This window comes from Pelophylax lessonae, assembly GCF_965119305.1.
Source record: "Pelophylax lessonae genome assembly, chromosome: 5".
In the NCBI taxonomy this organism is placed as follows: Eukaryota; Metazoa; Chordata; class Amphibia; order Anura; family Ranidae; genus Pelophylax; species Pelophylax lessonae.
In genome coordinates this window covers 47440601-47464823 of record NC_138772.1, presented here as the reverse complement: position 1 = coordinate 47464823, position 24223 = coordinate 47440601, and the positions used below count along the sequence as shown (strand labels likewise).

Genomic DNA, 24223 nt, shown 5'->3' with positions numbered 1-24223 from the left:
GGCTACAGAAGCCCCATGACGACAGGCCCAAGACGTACTCAGAGATCTAGTAGAGTGCGCCTTCACAGGCACAGGGGAACCTTCCCCTGCAAAGCATAGGCCTGTTCAATGGTCTGCCTGATCCATTTGGCGATGGTAGAGGCCGAAGCCGCCATGCCCTTCCGTGGACCCTCTGGAAGAACAAACAAGGAGTCCGTCTTTCGAAAAGACTCAGTCGATTTAAGGTAAACCCTTATCGCCCGAACAACATCCAGAGAGTGCAATCTCACCTCCTTTGGATGTTTAGGCTTCGTGCACAACGAAGGCAAGACAATATCCTCATTAAGATGGAAGTCCGAAACTCGTTTCGGAAGAAAAGAAGGATTAGGTCGCAAGACCACCTTATCCAAATGAATAACCAGGTACGGAGACTTGCAGGACAAAGCCGCCAGCTCCGACACTCTGCGAGCCGAAGTGATCGCCACCAAAAAGGCGACCTTTTTGGACAACATAGACAACGAGACCTCCCTGATCTGTTCAAAAGGAGCACGTTGTAACACAGATAGAACGAGATTCAAGTCCCAAGGGGGCAGAGGATCCCGCCTCGGGGGAACCAGATGCCGCACACCCTGAACAAAGGTGCCAACCAATGGGTTGGAAGCCACGGGACGTTGAAACAGAACGGCCAGAGCAGACACCTGACCCTTTATCGTAGCCAGCGCCAAACGCTGATCAACACCCGTTTGAAGGAAAGACAGCACACGGGACACCGAGTACGTGCGGGGTGAAAACCCCCTGGACTCACACCAGGCAAAATAGGCCTTCCAAGTACGGTAATAAACCTTCCCCGAGGAAGACTTCCTCGCGTTGATTAAAGTATGAACGACCTCCGGAGAGAGACCCCTCTCCTTCAGGACCTCGGTCTCAACAGCCAGGCCGTCAAAGCCAGCGACTGTAAAGCAGGATGGTATATCGGTCCTTGAGACAGTAGATCGTCTCGAAGAGGCAGACGCCACGGGGCGTCGACCGCCAGGTTCACGAGGTCTGCGTACCAGGACCGGCGAGGCCAGTCCGGTGCCACAAGAATCACCGTGTTGCGTTCCGAGTGTAACCTGCGAAGGAACCTGGACAGCAACTGAATCGGTGGAAACGCGTACATCAGCCTGTACTGATGCCACGGGGCCACTAACGCGTCCGACGCGTCTGCCCAAGGGTCGCGCGTCCTTGCCACGAACCTCTTCACCTTGTTGTTGAGGCGAGACGCGAACAGGTCCACATCTGGAAGACCCCACTTCGCGCACAACGTCTGGAAGACAGCCGGATGGAGAGACCATTCCCCCTGATCCAGGGCCTGGCGACTCAGATAGTCCGCCTGCCAGTTCTCCACTCCCGGAATGTGAACCGCCGTTATCGCCGGGACATGAGTCTCGGCCCAAGACAGAATGTCGGCCACTTCTCGAGCCGCTCGGGCACTCCTGGTGCCCCCTTGGTGGTTGATGTAGGCCACCGCCGTGGCATTGTCCGTCTGCACCCGAACGCAATTCCAGAATGTTGATCGGAAGGGAAGACTCCCCCTCCGACCAAGTCCCCTGAGCGGACAGAACGCCCAGAACTCCACCCCAGCCCGACAGGCTGGCATCCGTGGTGATTACCGTCCACGAGATCGGACGAAACGACTTGCCCCCGGACACCAACGGGGACTGGAGCCACCACAGAAGGTTTTCCCTGGTGCGAAGACTCAACGAGATTTGAAGATCCAGAGATTGAGGTCGCCCGTCCCACCTGGACAGGATCTCCGCTTGGAGACCCCGCGTGTGAAACTGTGCGAAAGGAATCGCCTCGAAGGCCGAGACCATCAATCCCAGACATCTCATACACGTCCGCAGAGACGAGTTCGGAACGTCCCTGGGGGACCTGACTTCCTCCCGGAGAGTCCTGAGTTTGTCTTCCGGCAGGAAGACCTTCGCCTGCACCGAGTCCAGTATCATTCCCAGATAGGGGAGACGAACCGACGGACTCAGTGTCGACTTTGGAAAATTTATCGTCCAACCAAACTCCTGCAGAGTTTGCATCGTGACAGACAGGTCCTCCTCCAGACCCTGGCTGGTCGCAGACCGAACCAGAATGTCGTCCAGATACCCCAGGACAGAAACGCCCTGGGCCCTCAATAATGCCAGAACCGGTGCAAGCACCTTGGTGAAGACCCGCGGAGCCGAGGCGAGACCAAAGGGCAACGCCACGAACTGGTAGTGATCCTCCGCAATGGCAAATCGAAGGTACCTCTGATGACCCTCGAATATGGGGATGTGAAGGTACGCATCCTTCAAATCGATGGAGGCCATGAATTCCCCCGGAACCAGGGCAGCCACCACCGACCGCAGTGATTCCATGCGGAACTTGCGAACCCGCACAGAGCGGTTCAGAGCCTTCAAGTCCAGAATCGGACGAACCTTGCCCTCCTTTCTGGGCACGGTGAACAGATTGGAATAAAACCCCCGAAACCTGTCCCGATGAGGCACCGGAACCACCACTCCCTGAGCCCTCAGGTCCCGCACCGCCAGGTGCAGGTCCCGCAAGCGCTCTGGAGACAGCTGAAGATTTGAGGGAAAAAATCTGCTCTCCGGCCGAGAGAGAAACTCGATCTTGTAACCAGATCGAACGATTTCCAGAACCCATCTGTCCCGCACACGGGCCAACCAGGGCTGAAGAAAACCGAGCAAGCGTCCCCCCACCCCAAAACTGGGTGAGGGCGCCCCTTCAGGCCGAACTGTTATGGGCTGCAGGTCCGGATTGGCCGGACTTCTGTTTACCAGACCAGGGCTTTTTCTGAGAGCCTTGACCTTTGAACGGTTTGCCCTTGTAGTGCGGCCGAAAGGCACGAAAGGACCCCTGAGGGGGCCGAAAATTAGCATGCTTCTTCCCAGAAGCCCCCTTAGCCTTGGGGAAATGGGGCAAGAGAGTGCTCTTACCCCCGGTGATCCCCTTAATCAACACATCCAGGGACTCCCCAAAAAGGCGAGACCCATCATAAGGTAGATTGGCTAAGGTCTTACGTGAAGATTGGTCCACCGACCAACATTTTAACCAAACCAGGCGGCGAGACAACACCGCCACGCTGTGCACACGTGCAGCCAACGGAATCAGGTCCAGGTCCGCATCACACAGATACATGACACCCTGGTGGATCTGATCCACCATATCCAGGGTCGCCGGCGAGGCCGAGTCGGCCACTAGGACGCGCCTAAGCATCTGCGTCCAACTTGCGATCGCCTGGGCCGCCATGAGAGAAGCAAACAGAGCCTTAAGCATAGAACCCGTAACAGAATAAGTATGACGGGCAAGAGACTCCAGTCTCCTATCCGTGGCATCACGGAAAACAGGGGAACCCTCTGCAGGAATCGCAGTGGCTTTGTTCAAAACCGCAATTGCATGATCCACTGGTGGAGGCACACACCACCTTTCATCAGTGGCAGGCGAAAAAGGATAACGCAGCTTGAATTTGCTTGGTACCGCAAAAGGTTTGCGCAGATCGCGCCATTGATCCTTAACAGCGCGCTGAAAATCAGCATTGCAGGGAAAAACCTGCGGCGTCCTGCGTTTCCTCTGCGTCCCATAAGCCGCCAAGGCAGCGGGGGGACACACTTCGTCCTGCAAACGCAGCGTTTGCTTAATGGAAGCAATCAACTCATCCATGATTGCAAGCTCTTCAGGCGAGCCAGGGGGAGAATTATCAACCCCCTCAACTTCAGCCTCCACCTCAGACCCCACTAGATCAAGAGAGGAGCGGGACCCCGATAAGGAGGCCCCTGCCAGAACAGCCCCATCACCTTCACCCTCAGAATCAGAGGAAAGAGCAACTCTGGGCCTTTTAGTAGATTGAGCAGCCACCAGCATTTGCACCTGAGCAGCAAGGCCAGCCACAATAGTGGCTAAATCCCCCCCTGGGGGGGAAACAGCGGTCCCCTGGCTTTCCACCAATACTGTAGGAAATTTGCCCTCCTGAGAATCCATTGCCCCTGTAATGCCAGACAACCAAGGGTTAACTGCCCCTTTTAAGCAAGCGCGGCAAGCGCAGCCCACCGCACCACACTCAAGCACAATGAGACCCCCACAGGGAATATGCAAACTGAACACAGGCAATGGATAGCAAGAACAGAAGGATAAAACCTGAGGAGACCCTCGCCGCTGCTGCTGCCTCGATCGGTGTTCCTGGAAAGAGGAAGTGATGCTGCCAGGGCGCTCTATGTAAGCCTATGGAGGCTACAAGAAAATGGCCGCCATGCATGTAAACCATGCGGCCGGAGCGGGTGTAGGCAAAATGGCGCCGTTTGGCGCCGAAACCGCCGCTCCACAGTGCATTAAAACACACATTACATTCCAATATCAGAATACATGTCAGATCGCCGCAGCGATCGCTGTATATGCCCAAACATGCCAAAAAAAACATGCCCCACAGCACACAGCTTCTCACACTGACCAGTCTGACACACACAGTGTCATACAGCTCCCCCCCCCCCCCCCTTGCAGCCCACAGCATGCAGCCGAGAGATAGGGCGACAAGCAGTGTGAATAGAGGCAGGTTACACAGTCCCAGACTGACACCCCCCCCCAGACAGACAGGTCCCCACATAAATACACTTACCTCACATGGCGTGGGGGACCCGCACAGGCGAACAAGCCGCTGCACATGAGGCAGGGAGAGTCGCAATTCAAGACGCACAAAATGGGGGTTAAGAAACCGCACAGCGTCCAGTGAGGTAGCCACCTCACCAATCATCCCTGCACCGAACAGGGATGGGTCGTTCACTATGCCAGGAGCGTTACCTGGCTGAACGCTCGATGGCAGACTGGGAAGCCAATGACCCACGACCTGCGACCAGGGGGATCAGCCCGAGACCCAGTCCGCATGATCCTCTTCGTCCGAAGAACTAACTAACGCTGACAAAATAACAGCTAAATAAAGGTAGAGAGAAAAACTCAAACAAAATATTAAAAAGAAGAAAGAGTCTGGGACAGAAAGTCCCAGCACAGAGAGAGCCAGCCACTCCTGACAAGCTAGACATTAAAACTGAGATATGGTTGCAGGAAGTAGGAGGGTATTGACTGAGGGGACCACCCCTTGAGGGTGGGATATGTTAAAGCTTTATTGTTAACATATTCTGTTGCCTAGCTACTCCTTCGGAGCAAAGTCTAATACCCCATATGTGACGAATATGAAGAGGCGGCGACTGTCGGAGGACGTAAGAGAAAATACTGATTTTAACTTGTGAACATCATGTGTCAGAAATGGGCTCAATCCTTAAGTGGTTAAGGACTTACAATTTCTTTGACTGGATCTTTAGCAGATGGACTAGCCTCATCATAGTTTGATATGTGGCTATTGGTCTCGTTATATTTATATTTCGTTATAGCGCTGATTTGGACACTCATTTTAGATTTTTTTAGCACTGCACTTTGTTTACATGTCTGTCTGAGGGTTATATATTCACCTTTGTGTGCTAGCTGCTGTTGCTACATTTGGTTTCACCATCACTCATTTTTTTTACGTGTGGGATAGCACAAAAAGTGGCCTGGTCTTGAAGGGGGGTAAATCTTCCATAGGTCAAGGGGTTAATAAAAGGAATAAAAATAAAAAAGAAAGAGAAAGAGAAAGAAAAAAAACTGTTCTGCTACCTCCAAAAGAGCAGCACAGAAATCTGTAAAGTGTAAAAATGAAAGAGACCAGCCTCCCTGGAACATCAAAGAGCCAAGTTAACAAAACAGCAGAATATATTCCTATGCCAAAAACTGTTCCCTACATGACGGTCCTAATGGTGTGGAAATAATTGTTCTTCTCTTCAATTTAAAAAAAGCAGAAAACTAAAGCCCGGTACATAATAGATTTCCTTTGATAGTAAGACAGTATTTGTGCAGCACAGTGGAAGACATGCTTTTTGTGCAATTTATACATTTTAGTGATTTCATCATGAAACTCCCACTTATTACTACCACACTTACAGCAACTAAGCACTGTTCCACAAACGGGGTCAGGACGTGTGGACGGATAGTGACCATAATATCTCTAAAGTCCATAGCGTTGATGGTTCCTGTGTGGTCATTATCGCGCTGTACGAAGGCCTGCCTGGCATGTTCCAGCTGAATTTCCTATAGAGAAAAAAAATCACAAAAAGGTAGAGGGTGAATTATTTCAGCTGCCGATATAAACATGGTTAAAGTTGAAGCTTAAATTGTAAAGTAATTTTTTTTTCTTTTAAAATAAACATGTTATACTTACCTGCTCTGTGCAATGATAATGTACAGAGTTGCCCCAGTACTCTTCTCTGGTCCCCCTCTAGCACTCTCCGCTCCTCCTTTTCTCCATGTGCCACCATAGGAAGCTGCTTCATATTGTGGCACACCTGCAGGCACCCTTTTGAGCCGGGAAGCCTGCATCTTTAGACAAACTGAGGCTAAGCCCCGCCCCTCATCACAGAATTTGTCTGACAGCAATGGGAGCCAATAACTCCCCACTACTGTCAGCAATGTCTGTGAGACTGGAGAGAAGTGCAAACTCGCTCCCAAGCTGCGCTGCTTGCATCTAAAGACACACACAGTACAGTTCGGCCCTGACCCTTGCTCACTGGATTTGATTGACAGCAGCAGGAGCCAATAAATCCTGTTCTCTGCAAACCCTGTGAGACTAGGTAGAGAAGGAGAGAAAACCTGCAACCAGGCTCCCTAAGTATAAGGGAGGGGGAGGGGCAGGGGGCCCAGGGGAACACACAGTGGAAGGTTTTTGTTTCATAAATATTTTTGATTAATTTTATCACCAACAGTACAAAGAAATCAGATATGTACAGTCAATACTCTTAGAAATGTTACATTTACTATAACATGAAACAGTACGGACTAAATAAAAAAAATATAGCATAGATATCAGGTAAGAGACCTCCTACTACTAGAGGGCTGATGGTACATGAACGCATTCTTGGTATTGTAGAGCGTGGTTTAGGTATAGGTGAATTATAGAGGAACTGTGTCAGGGTGGGGGTAAGAAAAGAGCCCACTCTCCCTCTCTGATTCCCCATGGATCTTGAGGAGGAGTGGGGGCCATAAGGATTAAGGTTTAATCCCTATACACATTCATAGGAATAATATGGGTGAGAGCATTCCTTTATCCATATATCTCAGGTATCGTTCAGAGGTCTTGAAGTGGCTCCAACAGAACCCTGTTCCCTCTGTTTGATTTGGTCTAGCAAACCACTTCCTGCTCGTGGGAGTATGCATGGATCGCCAATGGGTTGGTATACAGAGCCTGGCTGGATTCATCATTTGCATTGTGTGATGTAGAAGATTTTGCACCAGAGTGAAGTCCAAGAGGAAGGATGTAACTTGCGAAAATATCATGTACGTCTTTCCAGAAGGATTCTAAAAGCTCAAAGTTCCACCAAATATGTAACATGGTACCTTCTGCTCGGCCACATCAACAAAGATTGGAGGAAGCCAGGTAGCATTTGTGGAGAAGAGAGTCCTTTAGCATCTAATTCTGATTTTGTAACAATTTTCATGGAGTCGCTACATTCAGCGATCCTCGGAACAAATTTGCCAATTGTGTCCCAACTGTCATCCTAGAGAGTAACTTGTTAATTATTTTTTATAGGCCTTCCATGCCTCATCTCATTGGTGAAATGTTGCCTGATAGCATAGAGTAGGTAGACAAGCACAAAAGGCGTGGGGGGGGGGGGGGGGCTGTCTAGCGCATAAAGATTCCAAGGGTGTAAGTGGCCTAAAACACAGTAGGAGTCTGGCGCTCCAAAGTTCAAATGTCGCTGATCCAATGGATTGTTTGTATGAGGAATAGTAAAGTCTGCTGTCCAGGTAGATAGAAATAAACACTTAGAGCTAGGCAGTCATCCTCAGAGTGTGACTGAAGGCTCTGTAAAAACGTGTAGAAAGCAAAGGGGGGCACCACTAAGTGTAGTATTAAAATGCAACATTTATTGCACAGGATTAAACTTACAGGAGGGTAGGAATAGTATTAGCATGGTCCTAATGTTTATTCTGGTTCTGAGGGCTTCACAATCCCCAAACGCAGAGGTGGTAAAATTCTGGATGTCCTGCAGAGTACCTCCACACTAACCAGCATGAACGCTAAAGTGGATATGACATCACCGATGTGGGGCGGAAGTCCGGATCACTGATGCACACACTGGAAAGGCAGAGGTTACGCATTCGGAGCTCACAGCTCCTTCTGGCCTACTGCTTCCAGACCAGCCCATTTTATCCTTGGAGCAATGCAGTTTTGCCTCAAACATAACTACTTTGAGTTCGATCGTATCTATCTACAATCTCAAAACAAAGCTATGGGGACCAATTTTGGGGCCAATCTGACTATGAGGTACTAGGAACTCCAGCACATCATCCATAACAATCCCTTTGCCATTCATAATATATTATGGTCCTTATATCAATGACATCATAATTATATTGGTTGGCAAAAGGGAAAGTATGGAATCCTTTGCCCAGCACTGAAATCAGAACACTCAAGGACTATCCTTCACTCACGTCATAGACCCTGATAACTTAACATTTCTGGACTTGGAACTCTATCATAGTACACAAATACACGATACCAATTTCACCAAACCCACTGCTGGCAATTCGTTCACTCATGTTCGTAGCTGTCATCATCAGAGATGGATTAATAATATACCAAAAAGTCGGTTTTATAGGATTCACCACAACTGCACCAGGGACAGGGACAAGGACTACAGTCAGGGGGAACTCCTTAAAAAAAAAAAAAAATCCTGGATAACACTCCTACTCTTGTGTTGGAGACATTTCAAAATCATGCCTCCAATCCCCCTCCCAGGTCCAAATTACCAGGTGACCCCCAACCGATACGCTTCAAAAATCAGTTCCATGACAGTTACGAAAAAATGGAGAGTATCCTAGAAAAACATTGGTCGATTCTAATTTAGGATCTGTTTTTAGGTATTTCTCTCACTGATAAACCCAAGGTATCATATCGCAGAGCGAGGAACATCAAAAGGTAGCCCCTAGTAAAATTCAAAAAAGTTGTTCTTCCGTTTTTCGCCCCATTCCCTTGATCCCATTGGTCCCTTGATCCCATTGGTCGGCCTGTTCCAATGCCTTAAAAAAACACGTCTAACCTGCCAATTTGTCCATCATGGCAGAAAAACCTTCACAGTTAAAGGGAAAACCTATACCATCAAAGAGTTTCATCATTGCTCTAGCGAGTATGTTGTGTACTGCCTGACATGCCCCTGTGGCCTGTTCAAGGAAGGCAGAACCATCTGCACTTTACTTAAGCGAATTGGGGAACATTGAGGGCTCAATGAGAAAGGGAATGATAAAGAGTGTTCCCAGACATTTTCTAGAGGAACATCTGAAATCCACAGAGGGCCTCCAAGTCTGGGTCATTGAGGCCGTCCCTGGTAGCCTCCCTGCCATAGAACGTTTTAAACGTTTGTGTCAACAAGAAACGTATTGGATATATTCCTTAAATACCCTCACACCAGGACGACTCAAGAACTTGAGGTGCACTCTTTGCTGTAATTTCCACATTTTTCCCAATTATTTTGAGTGTCTTTACTGATACCATTTAAGCTGCTTTTTATATATAATCATATTTTATATATTTTTATCTCTCCACAGCAGACCCTTGCGGTCATTAATATATAAACATTTTTGGACATCGTTTTCCCTCTCCTGGTTTGGGGTGGTTGTTTTTCTACTGTATAGTAAATAACCATAGCGGTTAGTATAACACGTGATTCCAGTTCCCAGATACCATTACCAGTTTTATATTATGGATTCAGATAGGATTACATACCCTTGCAGAATTTATGATTTCTTGGCCATTTTTCCAAGAATATGAATAACAACAAAAACTTTTTTCACTCATGGTTAGTGTTTGGCTGAAGCCATTTATTATCAACTGCGTTTACTCTTTTTAAATCATGACAACAGAAACTACCCAAATGACCCTGATCAAAAGTTTACATACCCCCGTTCTTAATACCATGTATTGCCCTGTTTAACATCAATTACAGCCTTTGTGATATTTGTGGATGAGGCTCTTTATCTTCTCAGATGGTAAAGCAGCCCATTCTTTATGTCAAAAAGTCTCCAGTTCCTGTAAATTCATGGGCTGTCTCGCATGAACTGCACATTTGCCATCTCCCCAGAGTGGCTCAATGATATTGAGGTCAGGAGACTGAGATGGCCACTCCAGAACCTTCACTTTATTCTGCTGTAGCCAATGACAGGTTGACTTGGCCTTGTGTTTAGGATCATTGTCATGTTGGAATGTCCAAGTAAGTCCCATGCGCAGCTTCCGGGCTGATGAATGCAAATTCTCCTCCAGTATTTTTTGATAACATACTGCATTCATCTTGCCAGCAATTCTGACCAAATTTCCCGTGCCTTTGTAGCTCACACAAAAAAAACATCAGTGATCTACTTCCGTGTTTCACAGTAGGAATGGTGTACCTTTCATCATAAGACTTGTTGACTCCTCTCCAAATGTAGCTTTTATGGTTGTGGCCAAAAAGCCCAATTTTGGTCACAAAAATTTTCCAGCACTGCCTTAACCCTCTTGGGAATGGAGTTCACCAGAGCTTCACAGGTTGCCACTGGAGTCCTCTTCCACTCCTCCATGACGACTTAATAGAGCAGGTGGATGTTAGAGACCTTGTGCTCCTCCACCTTCCATTTGAGGATGCCCCACAGATGCTCAATAGGGTTTAGGTCTGGAGACATGCTTGGCCAGTCCATCACACTTACCCTCAGCTTCTTTAGCAAGGCAGTGGTTGTCTTGGAGGTGTGTTTGGGGTCGTTATGTTGGAATACTGCCCTCAAAAAGCTCAATTTTGGTCTCATCACTCCAAATGAAAGAACATTTTTTTGTCACTCATGGTTAGTGTTTGGCTGAAGCCATTTATTATCATCAATTAACTGTTTACTCTTTTTAAATCTTAATGACAACAGAAACTGCCCAAATGACCCTGCTCAAAAGTTTACATACCCTAGTGATTTTGGCCTGATAACATGCACACAAGTTGATACAAAGGGGTTTGAATGGCTATTAAAGGTAACCATCCTCACCTGTGATCGGTTTGTTTGCAATTTGTGTGTATATAAAAGGTAAAAGAGTTTCTGGACTCCTGACAGACCCTTGCATCTTTCATCCAGTGCTGCACTGACGTTTCTGGATTCTGAGTCATGGGGAAAGCAAAAGAATTGTCAAAGGATCTGAGGGAAAAGGTAGTTGAACTGTATAAAACAGGAAAGGGATATAAAAAGATATCCAAGAAATTGAGAATGCCAATCGGCAGTGTTCAAACTCCAATCAAGAAGTGGAAAATGAGGGGTTCTGTTGAAACCAAACCACAGTCAGGTAAAAAAACTAAAATTTCAGCCACAACTGCCAGGAAAATTGTTCAGGATGCAAAGAAAAACCCACAAATAACTTCAGGTGAAATACAGGACTCTCTAAAAACATGTGGTGTGGCTGTTTCAAGATGCCCAATAAGGAGGCACTTGAAGGATGGGCTACATGGTCTAGTCGCCAGAAGAAAGCCATTACTACGCAAATGCCACAAATTATCCAGCTTACAATACACCAAACAGCACAGAGACAAGCCTTAAACCTGGCACAAAGTCATTTGGAGTGATGAGACGAAAATTTAGCTTTTTGAGGGCAGTATTCCAACATGATAACAACCCCAAACACACCTCCAAGACAACTACTGCCTTGCTAAAGAAACTGAGGGTAAAGGTGATGGACTGGCCAAGCGTGTCTCCAGACCTAAACCCTATTGAGCATCTGTGGGGCATGCTGAAATGGAAGGTGGAGGAGCACAAGGTCTCTTAACATCCACCAGCTCCATTAGGTCGTCATGGAGGAGTGGAAGAGGACTCCAGTGGCAACCTGTGAAGCTCTGGTGAACTCCATGCTCAAGAGGGTTAAGGCAGTGCTGGAAAATAACGGTAACCACACAAAATATTGACACTTTGAACCCAATTTGGACATTTCCACTTAGGGGTGTTCTCACACTTGTTGCCAGTGGTTTAGACATTAATGGCTGCGTGTTGAGTTTTTTTTTCAGGGGACAGAAAATTTACACTGTTATACAAGCTGTACACCCACTACTTTACATTGTAGCAAAGTGTAATTTCTTCAGTGTTGTCCCATGAAAAGATAATATTTACAAAAATGTAAGGGGTGTACTCACTTTTGTGAGATACTGTAACTATATTTAAACACGGTCTGTCCTAACAACATTCTTGCTTTGTATGTTAATTTGAACAGACCTGGGATAGACTCACTCTAACATTGTTCAAAAACCTTGAAACCAGCCATGACACCTCCTCCTGAGAAACATCTAAAAAGGTTTGAAATATTTAAAACATTTTTAGGCATGTTGTGTGAATGGAAACAAACATATAGTGGGGTTCTCTCAAATTTGACTGCAAAAGTGAAAATATGCTTTAACTATAACCACATAATCCGCTCCATTGCTTAAAAAAAAAAAAAAAAAAAAAAAAAAATATTGCACCTCTGGCATACCTTTGGAAAGGCAAATTCTAAACAAAAAAGAAAATCCCAGTAGAGATAAGCCGGCCATACATGGATCAAAATGGCCGGTTCACAGCAGGGACCAGCTGAGTTTCGATCTATGTATGGGTAGGCTGATTGTACCAAAATCAATCCATCCATTGACTTGGGTAAAACCAGCCTGTTGGATTTTTTTTACATAGGTAGTAAACCATTGTGTTCTGCAGCTGGGAAGGCTCCTCACGCCCCCAGACAATGCTTTTTTAACATAGGACTTAAGAATTTGTAAAAAGAAAATGTAAAAAAAGTTTTGCTTGTAGTTCAACTTTAAAGGTACTGTCAAGAACATGTTTGCTTTAAGACATGGAGACAATGTGAGAGATTCCCGGTAAACAACGAAACCTCTTTTAACCGAAAGTGAAGAGAAAGTTAGAAGCAGATGTATAGCAATGTTCTGTAACCACTGTCATCTGGCTACATTATGCTCATCTCTCCCAGGAAGTCTTGATAAAAGAGGTTGCAGCTTCCTCCTCCCTTAGAACTCCGACTGATGCTGTAAAAAAGGAAAACGTCACACTACAGTGTGTGCTTCTTAACCGCTGCAGCTCACTGCCTCTGCGACTAATGGCACAGACAGGGGAAGCTACATGTAAAATGCATTAGTGACCCATCTGGTCCAGGTTAAGAGCGACATTAAAGGATGTGACTTACACTAGTAACTTCATGTATGCTTGGGCTCCAGCTGCCGACAGTTCGAGGTCTAGACCATGGTAACAGGAGTATAACTCATACACACAACATAAAAAGCTGCCCAGCGCTGGAACGCTGTAATAGTTGCACAGCCAAACACTTTTCAACGAGCAATAAATTATCAGTGGAAACCCAAACTTTGCATTTAACAGAAGGAAGTTGTGACAGACCAGGGGACAAAAGGAAAGAATGACTGAATGAAAATATAAAATGGCAAGAACATAGTAATGGTAATAATTTAAAAAAATGCAGAGATCAGATACTTCTTTCTCAACTGTCAGGGCCAGTTCACACCATAGAAACGCAGCCCGGATGCGTTCCAGATTTCTTTCTGCATGCGCACTTATGACGCATTTTTGATGCAGTCCATTGCATTTTTTCCCCCTCTTTTAGCTTAACAATGACAAGATGTGCTTTCCAGTGCATTTTTGATGCATTTTACAGCATTCCAGTACAATCCAGCGCAGGAAAAATACAGCATGTTCTTTTTTTTTCTGGAACTGGAAAGCACTGGGACCGCAAGCACTGGTGTGAACTATGCAATAGGAAACCGTATAACCTACTATCCATGCATTTTTGATGCAGGAAAAAAAACACGCTGGACTGCATGTGGTGTGAACTTGCCCTAAATCTTTTAAAAACACAACTCCAGCTAGGGAACATCAAATACTAAACCCCTGCCTCCTTTAAGGGCTCATTTACACTTGGTTCAACTTCAACACACATTAAAGTGCCTACTGCTTCAACCTGATTTATTGAAACTTTGCCAATGCTTCAATGCTGGAAGAAAAAAAATTGGATTTTTGACTTACCGTAAAATCCATTTCTCTGATGTTCATTGACAGACACAGCTACCGTCATTCTTGTCCATTGGGTTATACTGCCCCCTACAGGAGTAGGACACTAGGCAGAATTTGTGGCTACACTCATGGGCAGTCCCAGGGGGTATACTCCCTCTGTCTGCTATAGTCACTCCGTTTTGTTACAAGCAGGGTCAGGAGAATTATAACTCCACAGAGGGGTGAGTGCTGTGTCCGTCAATGAACATCAGAGAAATGGATTTTTACGGTAAGTCAAAAAATCCTATTTTCACTTTCGTTCATTGACGGACACAGCTCCTGTCATTCTTGACCATTGTGACTTTCCAAAGCAATGTCAAACATGAGGGGTGGAAAAAACACAGCAAAAAATTCCCAAGGCTAAACAGTAATCAACCAGGCGAAGGGCTCACAACTGGAGCCCACCTGAAAAAAACAATACACCCTCAAAAGAGGATCAGGTCCTCTTAAACAAACAGCAGCCTTCAAATCCCTGTGGCCAAAGGAAGCATCCGCAGATGCCAACACATCCACTTTAAAAAAGTTTGTAAAAGCATCCACTGACGACCAGGTGGCCGCCTTGCAAACCTGAGTTACCAACGCTTGATGATGGAAGGCCCAGGAGGCACTAAGCGCCCTAGTAGAGTGCGCCTTGACAGAACCACTGTCTGATCCATCTGGAAATGGTTGCAGAGGAAACGGACAACCCTTTGCAAGGTACATCCATGAGCACAAATAAGAGTCTGACTTCCAGAATGACTCCATAGCTGCAAGGTCCACCTTAACCACTTTACCCCCAGCCCTATTTCGGACACTTTTTGTTCACAAGTTAAAACCAGTATTTTTTCCTAGAAAACTACTTAGAACCCCCAAACATTATATATATTTTTTTAGCAAAGACTCTGGAGAATAAAATGTCGGTCATTGCAAAAAATTTTGTCATGCGGTATTTGCGCAGCGGTCTTTAAAACGCCATTTTTTTGGAAAAAATTTGAAAAATCACATTTCACTGCATTTAAAAAATACTAAACAGTAAAGTTAGCCCATTTTTTTTGTATATTGTGAAAGATGATGTCACGCCGAGTAAATAGATACCAAACATGTTACGGTTTAAAATTGCGCCCCCCCCCCCCGTGGGATGGCGACAAACTACGGTCAATAGAGATTTCAATCTGCGACGCTTTAAATTTATTTAACGGTTACCAGTTTAGAGTTAGAGTGTAGCTCTTTTTTTTAAATTATTGCCCACTCTCTGGCGATCGCGGCGATACCTCACATGTGTGGTTTGAACAGTGATTTCATTTGCGGCTCGACTTGCGTATACGTTTTTTTTTGTGCGCGAGCTAACGGTGACGGGGGCGGCTAAATTTTTTTTTTTTTTCCTATTTTTTTTTTTCTTTTTTTTTTAACTTTATTACAGGTTTTTTTTTTTAAAAAAAAATCTGATCACTTTTATTGCTGTCACAAGCAATGTAAACATCCCTTGTGACACCAATATGTGTGACAGGTACACTTTATGGAGGGATCGAGGGTCTAAAAGACCCTAGACCTCTCCACTACACTTCCCTGTATGCAAAACGCCGAAAACGGCATTTTTGCATACAGCCGTTTTTCAAATCTGCCGCCTTTTGCAGCACACTAACCCGGAAGTGACGTCATGGACGCTGCCTCCGGGTTACGTCATCGGAGCCCCGATCGAAGCCGTTTCCGGCATTCATCGGGACTCCATCCAGCCGGCGGACGCCCCGAGCAAAGCCGCGGAAGGCGGCGGGAGGGGGGGGGGGACGTCCCCTCCCGCCCCCTGGGTAACGATCGAGCGGCTCCCGAGCCGCATCGATCGTTACCGACGGAAAGCCGACCGTCGGCTTCAAACAACGGTACCGGGATGATGCCTCTAGCTAGAGGCATCATCCCGGTATAACCACTCAAAGTCAGCCGACGTAGATCTACGTGGCTGGTCGTTAAGTGGTTAATTGCCTAGACCACATCCAAGGCATGCAGGGCAAATTTCCTTGGATGTTTAGGCCTGGGACACAGAAGGCAACACAATGCCTTCATTCAAATGAAAGTCAGAGACCACCTTAAGTGGGGTACACTAATAGAGAATCTGCCGAAAATTCCCATCCAAGGTAAAATCGTACGATTTTCGGCTAGTGTGTACACAACTTTCAGCAGCCGATGCTTACATTTTCAACGGAAAAAAAAAATGGAGGGACAAACAACAAAATTTTTATCGTCTGTCCCCAGACTACCAATTTTCGTTTAATGTGTATGCAGTACGTCCACGAAAAATTGGATAGCGCACATGATTTGAAATTGCTGACGACCCGGAAGTCTAGGAACAAATGACCCAAAAAAAAGAAATCGGACGAGACATTTCGTGAACATTATGCACTGTTATGACCGCTGAGCATGAGAGAGAAGAATCAGAGGATATTTTGTCCGATTTTCGTCAAGTGTGTACGACCCTTTAGGAAGGAATGATGGACAGGGGAGAAGCACCACCTTATCCTTGTTAATCACCAAATAAGGTGAACGACAGGACAATGCCGCCAGTTTTGACACCCTGCGCGCATAAGAGATATCCATTAAAAAAAACACCTTCTGGGACAGCATGAGCAGGGGAATCTTGTGAATATTTGCAAAGGGAGGCTTCTGAAGAGCTGAAAGCACCATATTAAGATCACAAGGAGGCAACGGAACCTAACTGGTGGAACCAAATTGTCAGACACCCTGAAGAAAAGTATGCACCAGGGAAAAAGACCACCAAGGCCGAAAACCTGGACCTTGATGGTAACTCAAGTCTAAATTCTGTTCAACACCCTGTTGAAGGAAAGTTAAGATCCATGCCACCCAGAAGGAGCGAGGATGAACCCCAAGAGACTCACATCACGCAATGTACGTCTTCCACGTACGATGGTAGATCTTCCAAGAAGTAGATTTCCTAGCTTTTAACAATGCAGGAATCACAGACTAAGAAAAACCCCTATCCTTTAGCACCTGGCGTTCAACAGCCAAGCCATCATAGCCAGCCACTGTAAACAGGATGGAAGATCGGTCCCTTGGGACAGCAGATCCTCCCCTGAGAGAGAGCTTCCAAGGAACGACGGCGACCAGCACACTAGATCGGTGTACCAGGCCCGGCAAGGCCAGTTCCGGAGCCACTAAGATGACCAGAATCTCTTCGGCCTCGATCCGCATAGGAGTCTGGGCAGAAGCTTCAGAGTATACTGCCCCCACGGGGCTACAAGCGCGTCTGTGGCATCAGCCAGAGGATACTGACCCCACGGAGCTACAAGCGCGTCTGTGGCGTCAGCCAGAGGATTCCTTGAACGAGTCCCAAACATCTGCACCTTTCGGTTGAGCTGAGATGCCAATAGATCCACCTCGGAGGTGCCCCAATGGAGACACAGCTGATGAAACACCTCTGGATGAAAAGACCACTCCCCTTGGTCCAACGCCTGCCGACTGAGGTAATCCGCCTGCCGATTTTCCAAACCGGGAATGTGCACAGCGGAGCGGGCCAGAACGAACCGTTCTGCCCACCTTAAAATGCTGGCTACCTCCAGAGCCGCCAAGGAACTTCCTGTGCCCCCTTGGTGATGGACATACCCCATGGCCGTGGCATCGTCCAATTGAATGTGCACTGGGCATCCCTGATGGCGATCCGTCCAATGATCCAGACACCGTCCGATTGCTCGGAGTTCCAGGACATTGATTGGTAGTCTGGACACTTCCAGTGTCCAGATCCCCTGAGCAGAATGCTTGCTGAGGATGACTACCCAGCTGGACAGGCTGGCATCCTTGGTGACCACTGTCCAATACAAGGGGAGGAAGGATTTGCCCAGCTGAAGCGCCGGAGAGCGAAGCCACCATATCAGGGACTCCTTTGTTCCCCAGATCTGATTGTCTAGAGACTGCGGAGTATTGTCCCAATTGGTCAGAATTTCCCTTTTCAGGGACCTTGCAATGAACTCTGCAAACAGAACCGTCTCAAAGGTAGATACCTTCAGGCCCAGCACCTGCATGCAAGTCCGGAGGGATAACCATCTGTTGGACAGCAGGAGGCAAATTGCAGCCTGCAATTTCTGGAGTTAATCCAGAGGAAGGAGCACTCTGGCTAAGGTAGAGTCCAAAGTCAGGCCCAAATATTTCAGCTTCGTGGACGGAACCAGGAAGACTTCTGAACATTCAGAATCCAGCCGAACTCTCGCAGAGTTCATATTGTGATCTCCAGGTTCTCCACCAGAGCAGAGGGAGACTTCGCTTGCAGAAAAAGATCATCCAAGTAGCCCAGTACCGCGATCCCCCGTTGGCGTAGCAAGGATAGCACCGGAGCCAACACTTTTGTGAAGACCCAAGGAGCGGAGGCGAGACCAAAGAATAATGCCAGAAACTGATAATGCTCCTCTCCCACAGTAAAGCGGAGAAAACGCTAGTGACCAGCACATATTGGAATGTGAAGGAAAGTATCCTTAATATCGATAGAGGCAAGAAAATCTCCCTGATGAAAGTGAAAAATGAAAACCTCCCGATTTTCAGAGAAATTAGGTTATTTGTAGCTTTGTGTACGTTCAGTTTTCACCATATCACAAAAAAGGTGCAATTTAAAATTTACAAATATTTATTTATTAACTCCATACAGGTTAAGCTTAATATTCAGTAGAAATTTAGCAAGAATTTTGTAAAAATTTGCTGTGTTTCTATGTGCTAATAATGATTTTAGTGTATTCTTAGCGAAAATATTGCTTTGGTAAACATTTGCGCAAATATTGCAGGGCCTTAAAAATCAGTAGCACCTTCCTTTTAGTCTACTGGTCCTAGTTTTTCAGAAAATATATTGTTTTGGGGGGGGGGGGGGGGTTTAAACTCTGAAAGCTGTAAGAGACTAAAAACCTTCACATTTCTACAGAAATGCGGTTATTTACATTTATGCATACGTTCCAATTTTCACCATTTTGCAAAAAGGCATAATTTAAGGGCATTAAAGAAATCAGTAGCACCTTTTTTATATTCTACAGGTCTTGTGCTTTCAGGAAATATATATGTCTGGGGGGGGGGGGGGGGGTTTCAACAAACTCTGAAAGCTGCAAGGGAACAATGAAAACATCAAAATGTTTTGAGACATTTGGATATCTCCATTTTATGTTCGATTTTCACCAGTTCACAAAAAGGAGCAATCTAATATTTACAAATAGTGGGTATTTATTAACTCAATACATGTTAGCTTTTAAATTTAGTAGGAATGTTGTCAAATGTACTGTGGCTAATAATGATTTTAGTGTATTTTTAGCGAAAATATTGTTTTGATAAACATTTGCGCAAATATCATTGTCCGCTAAAAATCAGTAGCACCTTAATTGTATTCTACTGGTTATGTGCTTTCAGAAACTATATGGTTTGGGGGGGTCTTTATCAAACTCTGCTGTAAGAGAAAAATTGCAAGAATGGCCTGGCCATCTAAGCTTAAAAGTGGAACACAGGGCCTGGCAGCGAAAGGGTTATTTAAAAACAATAAAATTATGAATACAAACCAAATCCTTCCCAGCAAGGAGTATTATCTCCAAGGGTTAGAAAGGCTGGATTCATCTCTTTTTCATGGATAGTGTAGGACCCACTGATAATGGGGTATTTTGACGCAGTAGTGGGCTTGAGCACGATATGGCCATATGGTGGGACCAAACCCCCATTTTTATTTATGGATTGTCTTCAGATTTGGTAGTTATTTCTTTTGCATTTGCGCGCTATTCTTTTTTAATATACATGTCTTTTGGTTCATAGCTGCAGCAGCTTTAGAAATACATGGGTATGCTCCCCCAAATTTTTTGCCTGTTTATTATGTATTCGGTCTGACCAGACTATCGAGGTTGAGCAACCCTCCCCACCCCCCACACACACCTGTACTCAATCAGTGTCCACCATCAAGTGGATATAGGAGGAGTCCCCTGTAGTGCATTTGCACATCCTTCCCAGCAAGGAGCGTTATCTCCAAGGGTTAGAAAGGCTGGATTCATCTCTTTTTCATGGATAGTGTAGGACCCACTGATAATGGGGTACTTTGACGCAGTAGTGGGCTTGAGCACGATATGGCCATATGGTGGGACCAAACCCCCATTTTTATTTATGGATTGTCTTCAGATTTGGTAGTTATTTCTTTTGCATTTGCACGCTATTCTTTTTTAATATACATGTCTTTTGGTTCATAGCTGCAGCAGCTTTAGAAATACATGGGTATGCTCCCCCAAATTTTTTGCCTGTTTATTATGAATACAAACCTGTCAAAGTTACTCATAGGTCCATTTTGAATTACATTTTAGAGCTACTCTGTATACTAAAAACATAAATCCCTTTCTATTGCTTACCAGCAAAAGCTGAGTAAACTCGGCATACGGTAGCAGCCTCTTCCGGTCTTTTCCAAAATGCAGCTGAATGAACTCGCAGTCCCAGTTGAACGGGATACGCTGGTGAATCGTAGTCTGTCCAAACACTTGCTTCACATCATCTGCAAACAATGTAAAAAGAATTGTTAACATGAACTTGGTGCCTGAGAAACCTATTTCTCTGTATAATATCAATGGCATCACCCCATTCTGTCTGCTTTTGTAATGGCTTACTCACTCGATTTGAGAAGGAAAGAGAGACTTTAACAATCTGCCATACAGTAAAGAAGTGCAAAGGGAGCGGCTGTATCCCAATGAGAGGCTGAGCCAGCAGCCAGTCCTGGCTTCTGGGAGGATCCGGACAATACTGTCAGAATCTTTTCAGAGCCTGGACCGACTAGGATGTCAGCCCGCGATCTGGTGAAAAGGAGTCATAGGAGTGCAGAACTAACTGCACTCCTGTGACCCACAGAAGTACAGCCAAAATAGCTTTGGCCATACTTCTCCTTTAAGTACTGTAACAAACTGTAGCTGAACATCTTTTGGGATAAAGGTTTTACATAAATAAAAGCTGATCATTTTATGCACCCGTCTGTTAAATGGTCTGTCTCATCACCAACTGCAAGAGAGCTTTTCTGTTGAAAAACAAAAGACTTACTGGCTGAAAATTAGAAGAAAGCCTAAGGAAACTAATGCAATAGAAGAAATGTTTGCTTTTGGGTTTAACACAAGATCCTTGAAAAAAAAAAAAAAAAAGGGTCCATACAGGTATGTGTGAATACCTGCATTAGCCTCTCCAATGCAATGGTATTAAATTTTAAGAAAATCCTATTCTTTACTTTCCAGCTTCTCCTTTAACAGAAGCCCAATTTGTGGGCGTTACTAAAGTGAAGATTATTTGCCACTGCCCCCTGTGTCTGGGGAGGAGTTGTATCAGTTAAAGGGCTCCCACCCATTTCCCCTGTCCCCCATTTTTCTTTTCATCGGTCGATAGGACACAAACCTAAAGATGGCAATTATTTCCTTCAACTCCAACGTCTGACTTCTGTCGAGCATGCCCCCTCACCCTGCATTCCTAGTGATGCCACTAGTATTAGGAAAGTGCATAACACAGGAAACATAGGCTGTCAATTAAGTCCCGGGTCACACTTGTGCGATGCGAATTCGCAGCCTGTTCCCGCATCGCAAACGCACATCTGGCAGTTCACACTGCCATATGCGATACGCAGGGGGTGTCAATTAACCACTTAAGCCCCGGAAGATTTTACCCCCTTCCTGACCAGGGGGTTTTTTGCGATTTTTTACTGTGTGACTTTGACGGACAATCGCGCGGTCGTGCGACGCTGTACCTAAACAAATTTCACGTCCTTTTTTTCCCACAAACAGAGCTTTCTTTTGGTGGTATTTGATCACCTGTGCGAATTTTTGATCATGCGCTATAAACAAAAAAAGAGCGTAATTTTTGCAAAAATAACAATATTTTTCACTTTTTTTATATGAAATTCCCCCCCAAAAAAATGTAAAAAATCACATTTTTTTAACATTTTCGGCCAAATTGTTTTACGCTACATATGTTTGGCCAGAAAAAAAAAAAAAAAAAATAAAAAAATCGCAAAAAGCGTATTTTGATTGGTTTGCGCAAAAGTTATCGCGTTTACTAACAAAGGGAAAGATTTTTGTCATTTTTGGTGTTTTTTTTTTTAACGAGTAATGGCGGCGATCTGCGTTTTTTTTGCGGTACTGCGACATTGCGGCGGACAGATCGGACCCTTGACTGACATTTTTAACACTTTTGGGGGTACCAGTGACATTACTGCAGTAATCAGTGCTATACATATGCACTGTTACTGCAAAAATGACACTGGCAGGAAGGGGTTAACTGTATAAAACAGATCAACGGTTCTACATAGTAGAACCGTCTGATCTTCATTTTTACACAGGGGAGAATGACAGGCGGCTTGTTTACATAAGCCGCTCTGTCTTTCTCCCGCTGTACCGGCAATCTTAGTGTGACCGGCGGACATCGGGTCCGCCGGTCACACGCCCACACTCCTTTGTGAACGAGCCGAGGCGGGCGCGTGCCCGCCCGCCCGCTATTGGCTCTAAAAGGAGTGACAGGCAGGCGACATAGACCTACGTCACTCTGCCTGGCCGGGGCTGACTGCCGCAGTAAATATACTGTGAGCAGTCGGCAACCGGTTAAATGTTAACGACAACCCCAGTTTGATCGCATATCGCAGTGCGATCTGACAGTTCGCACAGGATCGGATCACACAAGTGTGAACCACTGTGCGATCCGATCCTGGTGCGACTGGAAAAAAGGGTCCTGTGCATCTTTTGTGCGGGTGCAGTGCGAATTTCAGACATACAAAGTGTATGGCTGAATTCGCATCCGCACATCCGATCGCATGCAATGAAGGAGCAGTGCGCTCCGATATTACATGCGATCGCCGCACTCGCAAGACTGTGAACCGGCCCTAAGTCTCTGTGATAGCTGCATTTTCAGGGCAAGGGGGCACGCTGACTAAAGGAAATCTTTCAAGGTACTGCTTATGTGCAAATTACATTTCTAGATGTTCCCTATAAGAAAGTACATTTTTTAAATTCAGGTCAACTTTAAAAGTCAAGTTTTTGTGTTTTAAGTGGTTGATGGCTAACTGATTCACCCAAATACCTCATGAGCTACAAGACTTCTACAAAGGTCTTAACTCCACTTCCTGCTTTAACTAGAATTAGGGAGACTAAGGCCCCTTTCACACAGGCAGACCGTTCAGATCCGCCTGTCCGTTTTTTTGGCGGATCTGAACGGTCCCCCAATGCATCCCTATGGGGCATCGGATGTCAGCGGAGACATCCGATTCCCACATAGAGATATATGGGGAACTGACAGCTGTGTCACCGCACACAGCGCGGAGAACAGCTGTCATCCTCCTGCTCAGCGGGGGATCGGCAGATCGATCCTCCGCTGAGATAAACTGAGTCTGTCCGACAGACGGACAGTGTGAAAGGGGCCTAAAGCCGGCCATACACGGATAGGTTTTTGTTTATTCAGTCAGAGGGCTGAACGAAAAACAAAAAAACAAAAAAAAAAAAAGAAGAAAGATTCCTCCATCCAAACAAATGAGGTGGATGGAGGGATGGAGCGACATTATATTCTGACAGTGGAACCCGCCACTTTCAAAATACACTGATGAGTGGCTACAACATTTTGCAGCACATCACTGACAGAGATCAAATGACCAACTTCTGTCAAGCGGGGGACTGCAACACAGCGATTGCAGTCCTGATGATCCCTGCTGAACCGGTCAAATTTTAATTTGAGTATGGCTGGCTTTACTCTGCCTAGAACATTTTTTATTTTATATTTCAGAAAATAAAAGTTGAGAACTTTTTAGACCATCACTTCCTGTCCTATTAAAAGAGAAGTATGAGAATTGTTTTTAGTTTGGAATCATACTTACCTAGGTGGATGCAGCATCTGTACCCCACGCGATCTAAGGCTGAGAACCGAACAATCAAAGACTGTGATCCCTCAGTTCTCGAAACTTCCTGATCTCGAAACTCCCTAAGCAGAGAGCTGGTGACTGTCAGTCAACGCTCTCCCCTCCAGTGCTCACTGATACGCTGGGCTGTGGAGGGGGCAGGAGCGGCCGGCTTATGCTCTCAACGGCTCACTGAAAGGTTGAGCTGGGTGCTGATCCAAGCATGTGGGTGGATCCCGACCATATGGTCGT

The 24223-nt window shown here is 45.8% G+C and overlaps 1 protein-coding gene across 1 annotated transcript in view; it reads right to left on the bottom strand.

Annotated features, from left to right (window-relative positions):
* The window catches only part of SLC25A13 (solute carrier family 25 member 13), a 333483-nt gene that overhangs the window by 204052 nt on the left and 105208 nt on the right, over nt 1-24223 (bottom strand). Inside the window, exons 5-6 of the mRNA XM_082259081.1 lie at nt 20472-20611; nt 5977-6123 (exon numbers count right to left, since the gene is read on the bottom strand). Coding sequence (XP_082115207.1) covers nt 5977-6123; nt 20472-20611 — 287 coding nt within the window. The remainder of the gene's footprint in view (nt 1-5976; nt 6124-20471; nt 20612-24223) is intronic.